This window comes from Microcaecilia unicolor, chromosome 2, assembly GCF_901765095.1.
Source record: "Microcaecilia unicolor chromosome 2, aMicUni1.1, whole genome shotgun sequence".
NCBI classification, from domain to species: Eukaryota; Metazoa; Chordata; class Amphibia; order Gymnophiona; family Siphonopidae; genus Microcaecilia; species Microcaecilia unicolor.
The window spans coordinates 559,532,091-559,554,087 of NC_044032.1; the positions used below are offsets into that span (position 1 = coordinate 559,532,091).

The window sequence follows — 21,997 nt, forward strand, 5'->3', positions numbered from 1 at the left end:
CAAAAAGATTATTCTGATTCAGTCATTGCTACCTTGCTTCAGGCTTGGAAACGCTCTACATCCATGGCATATGCAAGGGTGTGAAGGACGTTCGAGGGCTGGTGTTATGAGCAGAAAAGGGAGAAAGTTTGCACTCAGATCGTGCACATCCTAGTATTTATCCAGTCAGGTCTTCAGAAAAGATTGGTATTGGGTTCTCTAAAACTTCAGGTTGCAGCTTTGGCCTGTTTCAGAGGCCGACAACAGAAGATGTCTCTTGTGGCTCACCCAGATATTGTTCAATTCTCGCAGAGAACAGGCCACTTGCAGCCTCCATTTTGTACGCTGTGTCCAGAGTGGAACCTGGACATGTTTATACATGTGCCTACCACCTTGCTAATGGGACTTTTACCTCTGTTCTTCCACCTACCCATGGTAAACAAAGAAAAGTCACTGTACCTCAGTGTGAGAAGTCACCAAGTGAAGCAACTCTCAAACTTTTCCATGCCTCACCATGGCTCCAAAGGGGCATTCCCCTTTGGACATGTACCTGTGGCTGCGTGCCAAAGTTTTGGACTTGTTCTTATACCAATAGTCTGTCTCCGTAAGACATCAGTGGGTTCTCATAGATGGTGCTCTGGGAAGCTTCAGTAGGCTCTGTAGTTTTCTTGGAAATGGTGTGTTTGTGCTATTAATCAAGAATGAATTTTACTTATGACATTGTTGGATGCTAATTATTTCTTTTTTGTGTGTGTGATGTTGAATATTCATTCAATAAAGAGAAATTTCATAAGATAATTGATTTCTTCTTGTACATAAGGTTAATTGTATTTAGTTCTTTACAGTTTTCTACCAGATGGAATTTGGGTATCACTCTCACAGTATGTGAACAAAGCAACTGCTTTCAACAATCACGAACCTCAACGCTTCAAGCTGGCAATTCTACAGAATAACTGCTCTTTTCAAAAGAGCGCCAACGCTATCACTGGAGCTATGTTTTTATCATTGGTCCTATATCTTATATTAGAACAAGTAAAAAAACAAACCAATGTAAAAAACTCTATTAAGAAAAAAAACATTGGTTTCTCAAAAAAAAAACTGCTAATGTGCAAATACACCACTACTGTGAGAGAAATTATCCAAATTAAATTTGCTAAAGTCTATGATCTACAATCCATATTTATTAATTCTTTGCAGATAAGCCCAATCTAAATATGAGCACAGTCATGTCCCATATACGATCGCACACTTATCTCTTTCAGCCTTTGAATTCAACTTCAATTGTGTTATGGCTCTGTTTTTTGCTCTGTCGCTCAATAGCCAGTCAATTTCTTCAGCCAGTTGACGTGTTCCACAGTGCTCTTCTCACACTCAGTAGGCTTCTTCAATCCTGCCTTCAGGCTCCCATCTTCATCCTCTACAAGACCGCCTTGTTTCGCAAATACACTATGACTTACCCCATAGTCTTTTTAGCGTCAGCTTAGCAAAATATGCAAGCTCCTTTAGTGAGCCATTGGGTTCAGAAACAACATAGATCTGACGATATTAGATGGAGGATTGTGGAATGTCTGGATAATCGGGAGGAGGGTGGGTCTTTAAAGAAACTCTTGATCTTTAGAGAACAATTCAACATTTTTATGCTACAAACGATTATGCCAAAGGGTTTAAATGCAGAGATCGAGTGGGCGTCTCTGATCTGATTATATCCAACCCATCTCTGATAGGAGAGGAGACAGTACTATTGGTGTAGCACCATGAGGGGGTGGGGTTACGTAAACGTCATTGAGTAACAGGTATTTAACGGACTGGAAATAATGCTAGCGCCATCTTGGCTGATAAATAACTTTTGCTAAGCTGACGCTAAAAAGACTACGGGTAAGTCATTCTAATAATAAAGTTTTCCAGGTATGGGTTTTTTAAATACTTATGTCTGGCTAACTATGATTATTCGGTTTTATGCGTTGCAGGGGATGTCCTTGAGACAGCCCGTTTTAGGGCGAAACTTGCATGTCGGGCAGTGAACCCCTGGTCCGACAAGATTAAAGATTTACCATAAGATAAGTTCAAAAGTAATTTAAAGTATAATTTTGAATGAAATAAGAGAAAATGATATATATAATGAACCAGTGAAGAGTTTGATGTTTGATAGATCGCTAAACTTTGAAATTGTTGGCGATTAACATCACTGAGGTTCTTGGGAAAAACTTAGATGTGAGCTGAAAAGTTAAAGCTGTAAAAGAATTTCCTTTGTTAAGAATCTCTATTCAAGTATTAATTGAATGCTGACTGGATATCTAGAATCTATATTTGTGTTACTTTAAGGTTCCAGCTTGAATAATTATATATTGCCTGAATATTGAGTGCAATAAAACATTCATATGACACTGATGAACATTACAGTCAAATTTTATCGTTGGATGGCATTTATTCAGTTCTTCTACAAATTGTATTTAGTACATTTCATACTATTTGCCTTTAATCTTGTTTTTTTTTTTTGATTGCCTGTACTAGTAATTTATAAATATCTTCTCTACTATAATAATTTCCACCGCCAACATTCTGAAGCCGACTCCATGGCTTCACTGAAGGGTTCGTAAGGTTTGTCAGTCTGTCACCATCTCTCTCTGTCCCGCCCTTGCGTCAAAACGTGATGACGTCGAGGGCGGAACAGTGAGAGGCAAGGCAACCAACCAACGAAAAAAGTTATCAGCGCGCCTGCACACCGCCTACCCTCTCTGTGTCTCACAGTTGGCGGTTGGTGGCTGACCGAACGAAGAACTAAGCAAACAGCATTACGCACGAAACAAAACCGGGAGCTGAACTTTAACATGCTGAGTGCCCGTGGCTGCGTCAGCCCCGCCATTGCCTCTCGAAGTCTGTGAGTGACACAGTATGAGGGAGCTCCTGCTGGCTGTGGGTCAGGCCAGGACTTAGCTGGTGGATGGGAGAAGCACTGTGGTAGGGTGGGAGGGAGGGAAGGGACCCTGAAACTCGGAGGGAGGGAGAGATGGGGGGACCCTGAAACTCAGAGAGAGGACGGCCCTGAAACTCGGAGGGGGGGGGACCCAGAAACTCAGAGGGAGGGGACGGACCCCTGGCACACACTCTCATTCTCACACACACACTTTCTCTCTCACAGACACACTCGCACCCAGTCTCACTCTCTCTCTGTCACACACACACTCGCACATTCACTCTCTCTCTCTCACACAGTCACTCTCACACACACTCTCTCAAACATACACACTCTGAGGAAATCCTTGCTAGCGCCCGTTTCATTCGTGTCAGAAACGGGCCTTTTTCACTAGAATATATATAAAAAAAGGAGAGAACCATGTGCCATGTGTAATTTACAAATTATAACCCCAGAAATGGGTCTATAAACAATATCTACCTTATGGCTTCTAGCTTTTTATACTAAAATTAACCTTGAAAACCTTCTCCAGATAAGCCAATAGAACTGGCCATTTGCTCTCTGAATATTTTACTCGTACCAATCCAGGACAGCCACAACAAATATGCATGAGGTATGCTCGGTTACAATGCAGGTAACGCATGCAAATCTCTCATGTTTATCACCGACAATATCCTGGAAAGCAGACTTGCCTCATGTGTTCAAAACACCAAATCAAGGTGCACTAATGGAAGTCTTCAAGTTAGATCTTCCTATGTCTGGAGCAGCCATACCCTCAATTCACAGATCAGTCCTTTCTGCAGTAGGTTGAGCTCAGCAAATCCCCCTCTATCCTCCCTAGCAAATCTCTTACTTCTGGGGGAATTCTGCACAGCCCAGAATTTAAGCAAAATTCCCCCCACAGAACATGCAGAATTCTGCTCTGTGCCAGGGTCGGGTCTCTCTCCCCATCCTGCTCCATGAACTCTGCAGGGGAGAAGGAGGAGGATGCGAACCTGCACATCAGGAGTAGCCTAGTGGCTAGTGCAGCAGACTTTGATCCTGGGGAACTGGGTTCAATTCCCACTGCAGCTCCTTGTGACTCTGGGGAAGTCACTTAACCCTCCATTGCCCCAGGTACAAATAAGTACCTGTATATATGCAAACTGCTTTGAATATAGTTGCAAAATACCACAGAAAGGCGGTATATCAAGTCCCCTTCTTCTCTACCGGCTTACACCAGACTGTTTAGGTGAACTGGGGGGGAGGAGGGGGACAGAGAAAGGCAAGTGTGCCATTGGGGAGGGTAGGGGAGGCTGGAGCTTGAAGAGGGAAATAGGAAGATGTTTCGGGGCCTTAGAATGGGGAAATTCTGTGCAATTAACAGCGTAGAATTTTCAAAACTTTTGCACAGAATTCCCCCAGGAGTAAAAAGTCTTGCATAATGAGAACGATGAAATCAGATTTCACCAAAATACACCCTGCAGGGGACCTCAAGGACACTTTATTATCAGGTACGCTGGTGGCCTCCTAGTTCTTGCCACAAAAAAAGAAAGAATGTCATGTTTATCCGAGCTTTACTATACTCACACTGCCAACACTTTATCCATTCTCTGGAACCAATCACACAAACAAGCTCAAAGTTGTAAAGATCTGTAGATTTATAGATCCAAGTTCTCCTGGCTACTAGAACTTTACATTTTCCCAACAGATATCCCCCTCCCCCCCATGAACAAAGGATAAAGGGACAAAAAAAAAAGAAAGAGGGGGATGTCATCGTTCCTCGTGATCAGCATTCTACAGGCAGAGGAAGGTTGATTGTGACACTACTAGTTACTCTGACCGTACAAAGTTGCAACATAAAGTGCTGCACACACTAACTGAACATTATTTTAAAATGCACATAGGAACAGACTGTTCTCTTATCAGAAACTCAGCCATAATATCAGGGAAATGTCCTGGACTGTCAGATTAGCTCAAGGCATCCTGTAGGAACGCACTCTGGAACGTAAATAGCATTACTGAGTACATACAGCAGTGCAAGCAATATTCCTACAATCGACAGCAGGGGGGAAAACTCACAGCCCAGCCAACCAGATGGGCAATAAGCACAATTTTACACAAATGCTCCCCTTGCAGCTGCTAAGGCCCTCCTCACTGCCAGCTCCATCTTCAGCAGCACTATCCATTTTTTACCTTTTCCGTCCGCATTCACTGGAATGAGGCGGCCTATGCAGAGAGGACGATTTCCGTAGGGATCCCGTACACCATAAATGACGTCATTGTACATGATGAGCAAAGAGTAGGAAGTGGGAGTCTCATTCATTAAGTTCTTAATTCTGTAGGGACAGAAAACAAACGAAGTGAAAACTCAAGGGTCAAAAGACTGTACAAACAGTGAAATAAAAGACCCCGTGACCTAATGTAGCCTGTGCTCACTCAAGCCGATTTTATGCAACTGTTTCAACAGAGATATTACCTCAGATCTCCTGGAACCAAGCAAAACTTTACCAGAAAATATCTCCTCTACACACATACACCATAGTGTGTCAGGGTGTTAGAGGCACACTAGGCAGGAAGGAGAGAGACAATATTGAAGACAGCCATGTCACAATGAGGTGTATTTTCAAAGCACTTAGACTTACAAAGTTCCATAGATTTCTATGTAACTTTGTAAGTCTAAGTGCTTTGAAAATATGCCTCAATGTGTCGCTGAATATAGATATGGGAATGCTGCATATTCTTCAGAAGCAAAAAACATGTTTTTTTTAAAATAGTCTTTATTCAACCTTTATAACCACACCACATTACAATATATATCCCAGAACAAAATCTCAATCCACTAAACACCAATTCCCACCCACCCTAACCTATCTCCTGCCCCACTTCAACATTTCACAAATCAAAGAAAAAAAATATTTTAAATGTTCCAATCTACAGCTACAGAACAGTATAATCATATCTGATTCATTTCACAGCTCTATGCAGCTCTCCAATCCTCTGTGGTGTTGGGGTGGGGGGGTCACTCACGGATACAGAATGCAGAGGTGACCATGCAAACTACATTTTCATCCCTTTATTAGAAGATGGTTTCCAGCACCATACACCACTCTTCCTACACACATATACAGTAACATAGTAATATAGTAGATGACGGCAGAAAAAGACCTGCACGGTCCATCCAGTCTGCCCAACAAGATAAACTCATATGTGCTACTTTTTGTGTATACCCTACCTTGATTTGTACCTGTCCTCTTCAGGGCACAGACCGTATAAGTCTGCCCAGCACTATCCCTGCCTCCCAACCACCAGCACCATCTCCCACCACTAGCTCTGGCACAGACCGTATAAGTCTGCCCAGTATGATCTTTATCTGTCATTTTCCCAATTTAAAAGCTTCTATTCCCAATTTAAAAGCTGTTGCCGTAAGACAAGGTTTATGGAATTGTGATCCAAGTTTCTAATAAAAAGATCACCACAAAATAGGTACCTGGCATTCTGCACCCTGTACAAAAATGTCACCTTACTGCAAAACTATTCTATTCCACTTCAGATCAGGAGGGACACTAATACTCCACGGCAGATCTCATCAACCTTCAACTCTGATTCTTAGAAGAGCAACACTAAATTCAACTCTCAGGACTGTCCCGAGCTCTGCAACAATCCACCAAAGCACATACATTTGGTTAGGATGCTGTCCAAGCACAACACCCCGAAACAAATTCAAGCCTCCGCATGATCACTGAAGTTTGAGCTTTAGTTATGGATCCTTCATGCAGTTTACTTTAGACCTCCTGGAAGCCTACAGGCCTAATAGAGTACATGAATGTAACTCACCTCGAGCTAATACTGAAAAAGGTGTGAGCAAAATCTAAATAAATAAATAATCAGCAGTTATTTGACTGCATCAGCCTTTCTGTGCCGATTTATAGCTGTTTATTTTATGCACCGCGCCTTGAGCGGTCTCCAGTGAAAGTAATTTATAAGACAGCATACAAGACCCTATTGGTGTGCTTCCTTCTACTCTATTGGTTCTTCTACTCTACATCTATTGGTTCTTCCTCTAGCTCTGATATTGACAACAGAATCAGGCACAACAGCACTGACATGACTCATCTCACTGAGCATCTCCACCAGATACAAAGCCAAAGTAACTGGCAGGTGAAGTAAAGCCCATGGGATAGCAAGGAGTCTCACTCCCTTCTGTGGCACGTTTTATGGTTGGCAATGTAAATCTCCATCTCAAAAGTTTTTTCCACCTTGCAATCCAATCCGGGGTATCGTCCTCTTCTAAAGGAGGGGTGAAGGCCAGCAGTTGAGTGATAAGTTCACTGTCAGAACTTGTTGACAGTCCCACACCGTGACGCATTAACTACGGAAATAAAGGAGAAAAATACAAGTTGCTAATGCACAGAAAACAAAGTTCAATGATATAGATACTAAACTGGGTTTACACTGAATGAATAAACATGCACCTTTAACGTATTGAATTTAAAAAGATTTATATCAGCCTTTTATACACATGAAAAGGTATATTGTGATGTTACCAAATCAAAGTTGAGAGTTCCCAGATATGTCTACAAACGTACAATAAGGATTGCACTTACAAAATAAATTTAAATACAACTAAATTCCAAATGAACTGCAATTTGTATTTCAATTTCAGAAGGGTGATTTAGAGCTTTTTGAATGATTCTTCTCTTCCAGTACACTAAGATGCTGTTGGTCTGATGATTATCAGAATCCCATGAAGGCATCGCACCAGGGCTTTTTCCAGGTGGTATCTGCCAGTATTGTCTTTTCACTTCTTCCCAGTATGCCCTTTGCTGACCACAGAGGCTTCTGTCATATCACCCCGAAGCAGCCTGTGACAACAACCCATGGAGGACGTGCAGCACTTCAGTGTGCACGGAAGCTTCAATCTGTCCTGTGTGGAAAGGGCAGGCTATTAAAACATTCAATGACTTGACACGAGTCGTGATTTGGTCACTACGGCCTGCCTCAGGAGTCTTCTAATGGATGTTTCTGAATGTGTAAACTTTCCAAGTCTAACAAAGAATAATAACACACCTTGTGCAATAAAGAATCTCTATCACCCAGTTCTGTCGCGTTTACCATTTCTAAGCAGGTTATGTGACAGAACTGGGGATAGAGATTCTTTTTGCACAAGGTGTATTATTATTCGTTGTTAGACTTGGAAAGTTTACACATTCAGAAACATCCATAAGCAGACTCCTGAGGCAGGCCGTAGTGACCAAAACATGACTCATGCCGAGTCATTGGATGCTTTAATAAACTTTTCATATTCTGCACATCATCTAGCTTCTATTACTACTACTACTATTTAGCATTTCTATAGCGCTACAAGGCATACGCAGCGCTGCACAAACATAGAAGAAAGACAGTCCCTGCTCAAAGAGCTTACAATCTAATAGACAAAAAATAAATAAAGTAAGCAAATCAAATCAATTAATGTGAATGGGAAGGAAGAGAGGAGGGTAGGTGGAGGCGAGTGGTTACAAGTGGTTACGAGTCAAAAGCAATGTTAAAGAGGTGGGCTTTCAGTCTAGATTTAAAGGTGGCCAAGGATGGGGCAAGACGTAGGGGCTCAGGAAGTTTATTCCAGGCGTAGGGTGCAGCGAGACAGAAGGCGCGAAGTCTGGAGTTGGCAGTAGTGGAGAAGGGAACAGATAAGAAGGATTTATCCATGGAGCGGAGTGCACGGGAAGGGGTGTAGGGAAGGACGAGTGTGGAGAGATACTGGGGAGCAGCAGAGTGAATACATTTATAGGTTAGTAGAAGAAGTTTGAACAGGATGCGAAAACGGATAGGGAGCCAGTGAAGGGTCTTGAGGAGAGGGGTAGTATGAGTAAAGCGACCCTGGCGGAAGATGAGACGGGCAGCAGAGTTTTGAACCGACTGGAGAGGGGAGAGGTGACTAAGTGGGAGGCCAGCAAGAAGCAGATTGCAGTAGTCTAAACGAGAGGTGACAAGGGTGTGGATGAGGGTTTTTGTAGAGTGCTCGGAAAGAAAGGGGCGGATTTTACGGATGTTGTAAAGAAATAAACGACAGGTTTTGGCAGTCTGCTGGATATGAGCAGAGAAGGAGAGAGAAGAGTCAAAGATGACCCCAAGGTTTCGAGCTGAGGAGACAGGGAGAATGAGAGAGCCATCAACAGAAATAGAAAATGGGGGGAGCGGGGACGTGGGTTTGGGGGGGGAAATGAGAAGCTCGGTTTTGGTCATATTTAATTTCAGGTGGCGTTGAGACATCCAGGCAGCAATGTCAGACAAGCACGCTGAAACTTTGGAACTTCCACGTTTTTGTCTCATTCGCTGTGTTTGGAATATATGGGCGATTGCGAGGGTTGTTCTTCTGGGTGTACAACATATTCACATACAAAAAACCCTACTGAAGTTTTTTTTGTACATGAATCTAGGTACAAAGTAAAAGCTTGGAGAATGAGGACTGGAAGGTAAAAAGAAGGTGTGAAGTTTGAGTAGATAACAAGGCAAAAAAGAAATGGAGGGAAGAGCTAAAACAGCAAAATCAGAGACAAATGTGGGGGAATTATGGAAGAAGAGAGAAAGAGGAGAAATGTCAAATGGACACCAGACCCTGGAAAGACAGAAGAGAAAGGAGAGAAACTGGGACAAACTGCACAAATAAAATGCCCAAAGATAGAAAACGTGTTTTATTTTTAATATAAATATCAGCTTTGGGAAATATGCATCTCTGATGTCTTTGTATTTTGTAAAGAAATGCATTTCCAATTTGTGGCCCCTTGTTCTGTTTGGTGAGGGTCTGCTGTCTGTTTGCATGTGTGAAAAAGATGAATGATTCTGTTAGCATAAAATGTCTATATAGGAAATCTGTGGCAATCCTGCTTATTCTGTTCTCAGTAGAGGAATTGTGTTGCAGATCTCGATACAATATGTGCAGTGCTGCCTTTTCATAGATAAGATTTAAGTCCTGGCAGTGCTGTTATGGTATGCTAAGATATGGGCTCTAAGAAGGGCTTTGTATTATTTAATAACTAGCCATTAAGCCCGTTAAAACGGGCGAGAGTTGTAATTCTCACCTCCATGTCCAGCAGCCCTCCTATATCCCCTGCCCCCCCCCTCGTCCACCAACCATCCTCTCTCCCCTGCCCTCCCCCCATATCCAGCAACCCTCCTCTTTCCCTTGGCCTCCCCCCCCCGTCCACCAACCCTGCTCTCCCATGCCCTCCCCCCGTGTCCAGCAACCGTGCTCTCTCCCCTGCTCTCCCCTCCATCGATCCATGTCCAGCAACCGTGCTCTCTCCCCTGCCCCCCCCCCATGTCCAGCAGCCCTCCTGTCTCCCCTGGCCCTCACCCCGTCCACCGATCCTCCTCTCTCCCCTGCCTTCCCCCCATATCCAGCAACCCTCCTCTTTCCCTTGGCCTCCCCCCCCTGCTCTCTCCCCTACCCTCCCCCATGTCCAGCAACCCTCCTCTCTCCCCCCTGCCCTCTCCCCATGTTCAGCTACCCTCCTCGCCGCCGCTCCCTCCCCCCTCCGTGCCGGGCCCCCTGCACTGACATGACAGCGCCTCTCACCTCCGTGTGAAAGCACTGCAGGCAGCGCTTCCACACGGAGGTGAGAGGCGCTGTCATGTCAGTGCAGGGGGCCCGATACGGAGGGGAGCGGTGGCAACGACGTCGGGGATGGGGGGGTGGTTGGAGGTTGGTGCGCCAGCGATGTTCTTCCTTCGTCTCCAGGCTCCTGCGGCAATGGCAGCGTCCGTTTCCCTCTCTGTTCCGCCCTTTGACGTCATCACATCTTGATGTGAGGGCGGGACAGAGAGGGAAGTCTCTACTGCGCATTTGCAGGTGAGTCGGTCACTTGCCATTTATAAGTTTGATGAACTTAGCAGTTGATACAGAAAGAAAGTTGTGTAACTGCTACTGAGAACACCAAAATTTAATAGTAAACTTTACATGGATATTTTAAGTGTATGATGTATAATTATGGTTCTAGGGGGCAGAGCTATGAACAGTCATCTAACCCTTAGAGTTGAACATATATGTGAGTACCAGCAGAGTTTTCCTAAAAGAAAAAAAAACAAAAAAAAAAAAAAACACAGCACTGCACTGCACGAATATAGATAAGGCACAAATATGTTGAAACACATGTAAAGAGTGATCTTGGGAAAGGACACTTTTTGAAATTCAGGAGGGGAAGAGGACACAACAGATACACTTTTATTTTAAAACATTTTAAAAAGTGTAAAAATGTATCACGACAGAAAAAGTTTACGTACAGATTATGTAGAAGAGTCAAACACATACACATCGGTGCTATGGCTTACAAGCTTCAAACTTGTGTTAGTTCTTCCCCTTAGTATGTTTGCTAGCATCCAAATTCCAAGTTTATCAAATATTTGATCTACCACCTTAGGTTGGGGTACCTTCAGAGCGGTTAACAATGTACAAATAAAATCAAGATAAGGCTGAAAAATATGTAATAGGTTATAAAGAAAATAGGAAAGGGAAAGGAAGAGAAAAACGAAACTCCATATCATCATTAAGGAACGAAGAGGAAACAAATGTACACATATTCTGAACAAACCATTATCTATGTATTAAACCACAATTCTAAGTTAATAAAGAAGTCATCTTTCCTGGATGCACCAGGCTCTGTAACATAGAAATGTTCTTGTCTTATTTCTAGTTTGCCTGCCTGTGTTGTTCCACAGCTGTGCCCCCCCCCCTTGGAAAGCTGTGTATAGCTAGGAGCAGACCCGAGACCTAATGGCTCCAGCACTCTGGAGTGTTGCTCTGGCTTAAATCCTTAGGTCTCAGCTATGAGGATGGGTGTGCAGGTACAGCGTACTGATGAACCTAGAAAGGGCACATGTTGTTAAGGAATACATCTCTAGATCAGTAGATTGCTAAATAGACCCCCTTTCCATCCATGTACCCACACCTAATGGGGGGTTTCTGGACATTAGTCCATGGAATACAATGCACAGGTTCTTGCACATTTTTTGATTATGCATTTATGAATCATGGCATTTATAGAATTTGTGATTAGACTGATGCTGAGTCTTTATAGCCCTGGAAAAATCTGGATTATTTGAATGTTACATCAGTCTGATAAGGAAAGATAACATGGAAAGAATGTAATTAGACTGTAGAATAGGACAATCACTTTTCTATGGTGATATGATTAAAACTGCCTGTACCATCCCTGTAACAATAAGCACTTTTAACAAGGGATTTACATCACTGAAGCAGAAATACTACCACAAAATTAACTGCAGTCCAAATGTTCAGCTATCAAGCACAGCTTTAATTCTGACCAACTCTTTCTCCAAACAGGACACTTATCTTCACTGAGTGCTACATCCCCCCCCCCCTGTCAATAGCTTCTACTTATCAATGCCTTGGGCATATTTCCCAAGGTCTACAGTAAAAGTTCATCCCCATGCTAAAGCTAAAAAATACCTCTCTGCTTGTATGCAAAAGTTATTTACATTCAAGAAACCCAAGAGAGTGGAATTTCTGTATGTTTATGTTGATACATGAATGTAAAATTAAAATGCATAAATAAAACATTAAAAAAAAAAAAAGAAACCCAAGAGAGTGGAAGAACAACAATCAGTCTGATGTGCTGATGGCAGAGGTGGACTGACCATTAGGACAACAGTGCAGTGCCTGAGGGCTCACAGCAGTAGGGAGCCCACTCTCCATTTAATCATTTTTGATAAGTGGTTTGAGACCCATGATCCTTATTGCCCGGAGGGGGGAGGGGCCAAACCACTGTCAGCCTGCCCCTGGCTGATGGCGATACACTACCCTGCCAAGAAGGCCTCTGTCAATTCCAAACCTGGGTCCTGAAAGACAGATGAACTCACATTCCACAAGTACAAGGACAATATGTGGGCCCTTCATTTCAGCTCCAAAGGTGATCTAGGGTCATGACCTTGGTGTCAGTATCTCACAATACAGCTCAGCAAGGCCGTTAGACCTAAGCAAGTCCAAACCTAAACTACTGCTCTCTGTAAAGTACCGAATGATAGGAAGTTCTGACCCTGGATGGTCAGCATGTAGATCAAAGGCCTCTCCCTTGATAAGAAGTTTTCAGCTAAAGAAAATTCTACACCTTTCAAGAAAAGAAAAAAGTAACATGTATAAATAAGGAAAGATGAAAAGCGGCTGATTAGACTCTGAAGCCGAGTCTTCGTGACCACAATGGGCCTGAACAAATCTGGATTCTTTGAATGTTGTGAAACTGTACATATCAAAAAGGGGAGAACTCAAAGAGAGGCAGATATATAGATAGAGCAATAAACCTTTTCACTATAAAATGATAGGTGTAAGACACCACAGAAAAAGAAGGGAGAGGAGAGAAAAAGCCACTATAGTGTCTTTTAAACAGTCAAATATTCGAATAGCTATATACCCATCCAGGCAATTTTTAAGATAAAAGCCTTTATTTTATTAATCCCCACTGTTGTGTATTTTATAGTAGTAATCCTACTGTCTCTTGGGACCAGTAGACTTCCTCTGATCTCTTTGCTTTACAGGTCAGCTTGAAATAGAAAATTGTGAAGATCTCTAGGGATCTCGAGAGGCTTAACCTGATATCTGAGCCTCTTGCTGTACACGCTGAAACACTAGCATGTCAGGGTATTAGAGGCATATAAGGGTGTGTGGGGGGGGGGGGGGGGGGGGGGGGAGGGAGAACAACAGCAGGCAGCCATGAATAAAAGAGCAGAACAATGGCTCAGTTTTGGGCCTTCCCTGTCACCATGGCAATGTGCCATGACTCGAGACCCAAAAATGGGAGGGATAAGACACTACAAACACTGCACACAGAACAGTCAATCCTTACTGATTAGTCCAACAGTTATTCTGCAAGAAAGACACATTTACATGCACTAAAATACTTTTACTTTACACAAAGCTGTGTTTTTTTAAACCTGAGCACTTAACTGCAGAATAGAAGACAACTCTTATTTAAGCCTGTGCTGCTTAGACATTACACAGGAGAGCTGCCCACTACAGTTCTCTACTGAAAATCCACTTTGAATTTTGCATGAAATGATGGATCATTTTCAAAGTGATGAGTGTAATGCACCCTTGCTATGTTATGCTATGCAGCTTTGCACTTCTAGCTGAGGGAAAACATCAGAACTTTTTGTTTTTCCACCCCCATCCTGTTAGACTGTCACTGAAATGCTTTGATGTTTCACTTATATATACTGTCATCTACCAACATTTGCTTATTTCCGATCTGACGAAGAACGGCAACCTTCGAAAGCTAATCAAGAAATGTATTAAGTTATGTCCAATAAAAAAGGTATCCTTATTTTCTTTTCCATGTTTTATTTCTATTGATTACCTTTAAAAGTGGACTAACACGGCTGCCACACCTCTCTACTGGTTTTTTCTTGTAACCTAACCTCAAATTATTCAGTAGCCAAACTGTAAGAATCTGGGTGGTCCTGGTCTCTTTCAATAAAAGTGAATACCACCGCACTATGGACAGATTCCAAGAAATGCAAGGCAAGCAACGCTGTTCTCCATTACATGTGTGCAGGGACATCCTTACTAAAGCAAGGATCGTGGTTCTCAACCCAGTTATTCTGTTTATTGGGCTAGCCATAATGAATATGCGTCAGATAACTTTGCATCAGTGGAGGCAGTGCATGCAAATATGTTTCATGCACATTCACACGGAATAACTTGAAAACGAGAGTGATCTGGTGGTTCCCAGGATCAAATCAAGAATCACCGACTACAAGTATCGTTTTAGTCCAAAATAACTATAAAGTTATTTCTGACTTGTAGATGCTCTGGACCAGGGGTTCTCACTGCTTGCACTGTATGCAAATCTATCTCATGCATATTCATTGTGGGTAGCCTGAAAACCTAACTGGCTGAGGACTGCATTGAAAACCCCTGCTTTTAGACTAACACTATATTATTGTTTTAATAATAAAGAATGTTCAGGACTGCTTTCCACATAGCGGACTGGACCAATGTCATCAGAGTACAAGCCCTGACATGACATTGCATCTGAATTACATGAGAGGGCACATTCAGCCCACCCGACCACCTGCTTTATAACATAAGAAACAGTCACTAGTCAGAAGCTCACTGTGCTAAGGCCCAATCAGCTGCTGCAGAGTAAGCCAGCCTGCGACTACATTTCCCAATTCCCAGAGGCAGTCCTACCTTCCTCCTGAGCCGCACAGCATTCACCAGCTCTCCGTTGTGAGCCACAGCAATCTTGCCATGGAGAGTTTCCACCACAAAGGGTTGACAGTTCTGCAGCTCAGAGTGACCCGTGGTGGAATACCGAGTGTGTCCGATTCCAAGGTTTGAGACGCTGAGCTTTTTCAGATTCTCTTCACTGAACACATGATTAACCAGTCCCATTCCCTTCCAGGAGAAGATGATAAAATGATTAATCCTTACAGACACACAGCACTTATGCCTAAATGTCCTATTCCAAACAGGAAAGAAAATGGGGAACATTTCAGACTGTTCTAGCTAATGCACAAAACATTTGCAGGAATTCTCTGTTGTAAGGTGCGCCTAGAGATGTTTTTCAAATCAGTTACTTAGAAATATAGGCGCCAATAATAAACATGATTTAATCAGCTAGAAACAGCCCTGGTCAGTTAAATCGCCTGTAAAGGGCTATCCAGTCACTTTCAACAGAACTGAACTGTTTCAGTGCTGTTGAAAGTGACTGGATAGCCCTTAACAGTCGATCTTTCCTGTTAGCACCAAACCAAAAACCCGGCCACTTTGGGGGTGGAGTCAGCACTTGGGCTGGTTAGGTGCTGATATTCGGAACTTAACTGGCCAGGCTCTCAACTCACAAGCTAGGGGAGAAGCTATGGGAACAGCAACCCTGCTCATGTTTCAAGTTTCTGCCGATTCAATCATCTGTTACTGGGAACATACTGGGAGCCTTGAAATTAAGTTATCGCACTGTCAAGTGCAGCTTCAGTTCTGACTCAGCTCTCATCTGATTCCTGCCCAAACAGCAGAAGCAACTCCTACGTGGAATAAACGTCTGGGCACAAATTCAGAACCGTCACGAGAAATCCTAATGTACTAATGGATTTTCCCTGTCTTTGTTTTGAGGGGAATGTCTTTACTGCACTTGGCCTTCAATACATATAAGTATAACTAGGTAAATAAAATGAATATGTATGCTGGAAAATTCTGAATTAAAAAAGAAAAACAAGGTTCTGTCAGACCTGCTGCAAAGTGTACTATATAAACAATGCATGTATGTTAACAATTCAGTACAAAAAGGCTAATATACGGTAGCAGTTCTACTATAACTTTCTAGGTTATTGGTTGCACTGATTTGTAATGTATTCTATTTTTATCCTAAGGTTTGGAAACGTGTGTTGAAGGCAGGTTATCCTATTGAAAGAACGGCCCAAATCAGAATAGATGAAATCAGATTGGCTTCAGAATTCGAGCTCACATTACCTTGTTCATCTCTGTTTTCTATTTAGTAAAATAACTCAAAAGTGCTAATCCCTAAAGTCAAATTGGAATCTTGTGGCTCTGACATTAACTTCGCTTTCTCAAGTAAAGTACATCTTAAAAGCCTACTCCCCCATTATTCTGGACCGTCACCACTGGAAGTAACCTGAAATTATCATAAAGGATAATCCTAACTTGCTGGACAAGCAATACACAAAGCAGAGGATGAACAGCAGGCTTAGGAGGTAGCAGATACGCCAGCCGCATCCAGTCATCTGTCCCAGAAGTAGTGGCTCATGTTCAGTTATTACCCCCCAACCCCAGGAAAGTTGTTCTAATTCGAGTAGTCGGAACATACCCAGTCAATCTGTTTTTCAGATATCCACAATAACTATGCAAAAGAGATCTGTAAGCACTGGACCCAGTGTATGCAAACCTCTTTCACGCATATTCATTGTGGATATCCTGAAAAACAGACTGGGTGTGTCTCAAGGAGCGAGTAGAGAACTGCTGCTTTCTATATTTGCACTTCTATTGTTTCTATTATCCTAAAATGATTTTTGGGCTTAAAATAACTTAGTGAAGCTGAGACATCTTTACCTTATGCATTTTAAATGCTGGCAAAGCTTCTCCATCACTGGTCACAATACCAGCACTCTCCTGACCTCTGAAGGAAAAACAAATTTTCCATTACTACATGAACACACGACACTCAAGAAACATCCTCCATTATATCTGTCTAGATTTTATTTGTGCTTCAGTGCTAATCAAATATGATCCATCCTGTCACCAATGCTGATACCGTGTATGATACTAACTTTAAAGAAAAAGGATGTTCACAATATGAAACTAAAAATTGGTGCAATATTACAAATAGCTCTAACAAATGGGTTCTCTTTAAGTTCAGTTTCTTATATATCAATATATGAAAAACCAAAAATCTATATTAAATCCAATACAATCAAAAATCATGTACAAAAATATAAATTAAATAATTATTGTGTGCTCAGTTTTTTTTTGGTGTATATACAGAGACTCAGGAATTGAGATGTAAAACACCTTGTATACATCATTGCACGCCCTGCCTCCTCCTAAACAAACTAAGTAAGGTCTTGCTCTTAAGTACAGCAGTTATATGCATATATTATACTATTACTTAGCTTAGGCAGTAGATTTCAGTCCAATTGTTTGACGTGCACGCAAAATCCAATCTTGCTTCCTGGTCAGTGCAATACTTTTTTAGTGCAGCTTGTTAAACAAAATTAAAACAGAAAACAAAAAAAAAAATCAAAAAAAGTCTCTCAAGTTCCCTACATGGGCCATGTTTCGCCAGCAAAGCGGCATCTTCAGGGGAACAAAAGGTGCAGCAGCTTTGGGAGGAACCCTCTCCAAATCAGTGTAAGTCCTGTGAAAAAACGCCCACACATGCCTTACTTAGTTTGTTTAGGAGGAGGCAGGGCGTGCAATGATGTATACAAGGTGTTTTACGTCTCAATTCCTGAGTCTCTGTATATACACTAAAAAAGTGAGCACACAATAATTATTTAATTTATATTTTTGTACATTATTTTTGATTTTTGTCAATATTACAAATGCCACATCAACGGTTCAGTCCCAAAACATCTTTCATGTCGAGGAAAATATATTTTTTTAATTGAATTTTATATGCACATAAAAAAAGAACGCCAACATTTCTCCCTGACAGGGCTCCAGTTTTGATCAGGTTTGCTGCAGGGAGTGTCAGTTGCCCCCCTCTCTCCTCCTCTGTATTCACTCAAAAGTGCATTTCTGTGATCCAAGGATGGGGGTGCAAGTAGGGTGCATCTAATTCATATATCTGTGCGGAGGAAGCTATTAGCCGATAGGAGTCATGGCCATTTTATTTATTTAGTTTTTGCTCACACCTACTCCCTTGAATAATTGTGAAGATGCTTCTCTCACCTCTACATTCATTCAGGAGGTCTTTTGCAAAGGCGCACTTGCGTTTTTAGCACGTTCTAATGATTAGTGTGCACTAAACTCTAGAGACGCCATAAGAATATATGGGCATCTCTAGTGCGCCTTTGTAAAAGGCCCATTCAAAGAACGTCACTGCATTTCTTCCTCTTCTAATCTTTCTGATTCAGTTCCAAGGGAAAGGGAAATGGGACTTGATATACTGCCTTTCTGAGGTTTTTGCAACATTCAAAGCGGTTTACATATATTCAGGTACTTATTTTGTACCAGGGGCAATGGAGGGTTAAGTGACTTGCCCAGAGTCACAAGGAGCTGCAGTGGGAATCGAACTGAACTCAGTTCCCCAGGATCAAAGTCCACTGCACTAACCACTAGGCTACTCCTCCACACTAGCACACTCTTAAATACCTAATATTGAACTATAGTAATCATGTGTTAGGAGAAAAGGTGGATCCAGGGACTGAGCAAAAGAGGGCATGACTGGTTCAAGGGAAAGGCAAGTCAATATAACTCCTAGGAACATATTAAAATTATGCTGCTGTGCAGTTGAATTGTACCAGCTTACAACTAAGCAGACAGAATGGAGGAATAACTGGTTAAACCAGGGGACTGAGAACCAGAGTAGTTTTGAGTTCAAATCCCACCCATACGCCCTGTAATCATGAGCAAATCGCATGAACCTTATTTTCTACCCAAGGCAATGGAAGGTCTATATACTAAAGGTTTTATCCAATTTTAATGGGAAAAAATCTTAGTAAATAGGACTTTTACCCCCCCCCCTTTTTTTTTGTACAAAGCTGCACCAGTGTAGTAATGTCAACACAGTTCACTCAGTGAATAGGCTGTGTCAGCATTGCTGCATAGCTTTGTAAAAAAAAAAAAAAAAAGGGGGGGGGGGAAATAAAATATTTATAAACAGGAGCAATTTAAAAACCATCCTAGACAAATTTTGTAGTTTAAACTTGTATACTTCAACTATGCAAAACTCCTCTCCATCATCCAAACCTTCACTTCTTGAAAAGACATTTAAAAATACAACGGAAAAGGGGCACTAAACCCAAAATAATTTTCCTGTTTGATTCGTTTGGGGAGCAACTTATCAATTTAATAAGCCTTAAAAATAGATTTGAACCACTAAATGTGCAGTGCTCCACATGAAAGCGCTACTGGGTTATGCACGTTACTTGAACCTAATACTAATTAATCTACTTACAAAAAATGAAAACTCTGTCACAAACCAAGTTACCCTTTCTGCTACCCACCAAGAGCCCTTAACCGCCACAGATCAATTATCACTAGAAAATTGCATAATACACATATAAAACGAATCTGATTTCTCATATCCGATCTACTCTCACATCTACTCATATCTGGAGAATAGTTTTCGCTATGAAGCAGTGATAATTAACCTTCTAAGGGGCAGAAAAATTAGCAGAGAACAAGACCTTGCAAACTGGAAGAAAGGTTTATTATATTGGCTTCCGAGCCGCTCTCATTTCAAAGAATCTCTCCATACACTTTGCAACGTCCCTTGCTGCAGGATCGCTGCATGCAGAGAAAAATAAACAGGGCCCAGGCCCCAAATCCGGCCATTACCTGTGCTGCAGCCCCACCAATCCCAGAGTAATTACATGCGGCACATCCAGCTGCGTGGGCCACTCTCCCGCCGTGATGCAGCCGAAGAGCCCACACTCCTCTCGGATGCCCAGCTCCTCCAGCTCCATGCTTCAAACACACACGTGCGACACCCTCGCCGACGCTTCCGCCGGATAGTTCCCGCCCCTACCCCGCCCCCAGGCGTGTCCATGTACACCGGATGGAGGGGGGAGTAAATTAATCGCCCAAGGAGGTTTAGTAGACAGGAGTGTGGAAGTGAACCTATCTAGTCCACTGTAAGCAAGGAAGCCAATTTGGTTAATCTCTGTTTCCCTTCCCCCGTGCACCCGTCATTACCATACACTCAAAACAAAGCAAACCTGTGAGCAATTGCATCCATGTTGTCGTTCAGCTGTTTCAGTGACTTAAAAGGTGGAGGAGGAAAGAAAAAACAATTGAATATCATTAAAACGACTTCAAAAATGGTTGTAGCTGGTAGAAACAGCAATTATAAACGCTGCAGTTTGTGCTCATTTTTCTTCACTGTTCTTATGTTGCAGGAATGGAGGCATGAATTTGTGATGCTTCAGGAGTCAGACAGCACACACCAGTATGAGAGAAAAATCTTCTTTATTTGCCAGCAAACAAAGCAAGACATCAGTTCTAGCTCTCTTCTCTTTCTCTCAGCTCTCTGTGTCTTTGTCTCAGCTGCTTCTCTTCTTATGCTGTCTTCTCCTTCTTCTGTCTGTTCCTTCTGTCCTTCTCTTTCTTCTGAGCTCCTTCTGACGTAAACTGCTTCTGCTCCCACTTAAATAGGGTCCTAAGCCCTCCTCCTAGCCTAGCCCCCTTTACTCCCAATTGGTTAAGGAATAGATTGGTCACCTTGCCTCAACCAATCATTACTTTAAAATATCAGTTACATAGGTTTGGTATTCCTCAAACTGACCTCTAACCTGGGGCCCCTTAAGCCAGACATTTGGTCTCCAGTCTCTTACATGTTATTATGATTGATTTCTCATATTCCTGGTACTAACTGCTAACTAAACTCTGGCATTCATTAAAGAGGTCAAAAGCCAATCTTACTTAATAGCATACATATCAGGTTATTACTTCCAGGAGGCCAGTCCTACACTTAGCTATAATTAATCAAGGAGAAGAGAGCTGACTAGTTCTGACCTCTTCACCTATCAGCTTATACATTGAACCAGCCAGAACTATGGCTAAGTCAAACCACATGTTGATCTCCTCAATGCAGTCCTTGCTTGACCTCTTAAACAGCAGACAAAGAGTAATACAGAATTTAACAGATATTCTACACAGACACAAACCTTATTAATTTACACAGAATCAGTATTTCTTATAAGACATATTCTAAATATCAAAAACTTGTAAATACTAATCTATTGCCTCTCTCTCTCTAAATAGTATTTTCTATCTAAGCATTTTAAACTACAATTAATCATATGTCTGGCTCATTCCTTTATTCATTCATAATAGTTTACAGCTGTGCCAGCTAGCATTGGCAATTCACAAGGGACAGAGTTTCATTTCTCACTGACCTTTCCTAACCTTAGCTCGGCCAAGCTAGACATTGAAATAATATGAACCATCTGGCATACCTTCACTTTAGTTGCAAAGTAAAAAGTTAGAATTCTAACTTCAAGCTTTTAATATCATTTCTCAGAGTTAACACTTTCTTTGCCCGCTGCCTCATTCCCCCCTTTGAGACTAAAATCAGCTTATGCAGAGATAAGTCTCACAACTCAAACTCTGGAGATTATAGTGATCCTAATTAGGAATAGACTTGTGAATCACCATTACCCTACTTGTTAAGGTTCGACGGCATACTGCCGAAGCACATGAGGCCAGGAAACAAAACAACAACCCTGCTAAAACTAAGACTATTAGGGAAATGAACAAGGGACGTATCCAGGAGGTCAATGACCACCACCAGGAGGTAAGGTCTAATCCTCCTCGGTAATCCTCCACATTAAGGCTGGCCAACTGTAGGACTTTATCCATGGCATGCCTAACTACATGCGTCCTATTTATGACAATAGTACAGCACTCTGAAGAATTTAACACTGTGCAGA

The 21,997-nt window shown here is 42.1% G+C and overlaps 1 protein-coding gene across 1 annotated transcript in view; it reads right to left on the reverse strand.

Moving 5' to 3' along the window:
* Positions 1–20,242, reverse strand: part of PPAT (phosphoribosyl pyrophosphate amidotransferase) — a 69,528-nt gene extending 49,286 nt beyond the window's left edge. Inside the window, exons 1-5 of the mRNA XM_030191429.1 lie at positions 19,905–20,242; positions 16,953–17,019; positions 15,078–15,284; positions 7,132–7,244; positions 5,069–5,211 (exon numbers count right to left, since the gene is read on the reverse strand). Of these exons, the coding sequence (XP_030047289.1) occupies positions 5,069–5,211; positions 7,132–7,244; positions 15,078–15,284; positions 16,953–17,019; positions 19,905–20,032 (658 nt within the window). The 5' untranslated portion in view covers positions 20,033–20,242. The remainder of the gene's footprint in view (positions 1–5,068; positions 5,212–7,131; positions 7,245–15,077; positions 15,285–16,952; positions 17,020–19,904) is intronic.
* Positions 20,243–21,997: the final 1,755 nt, after the last annotated feature.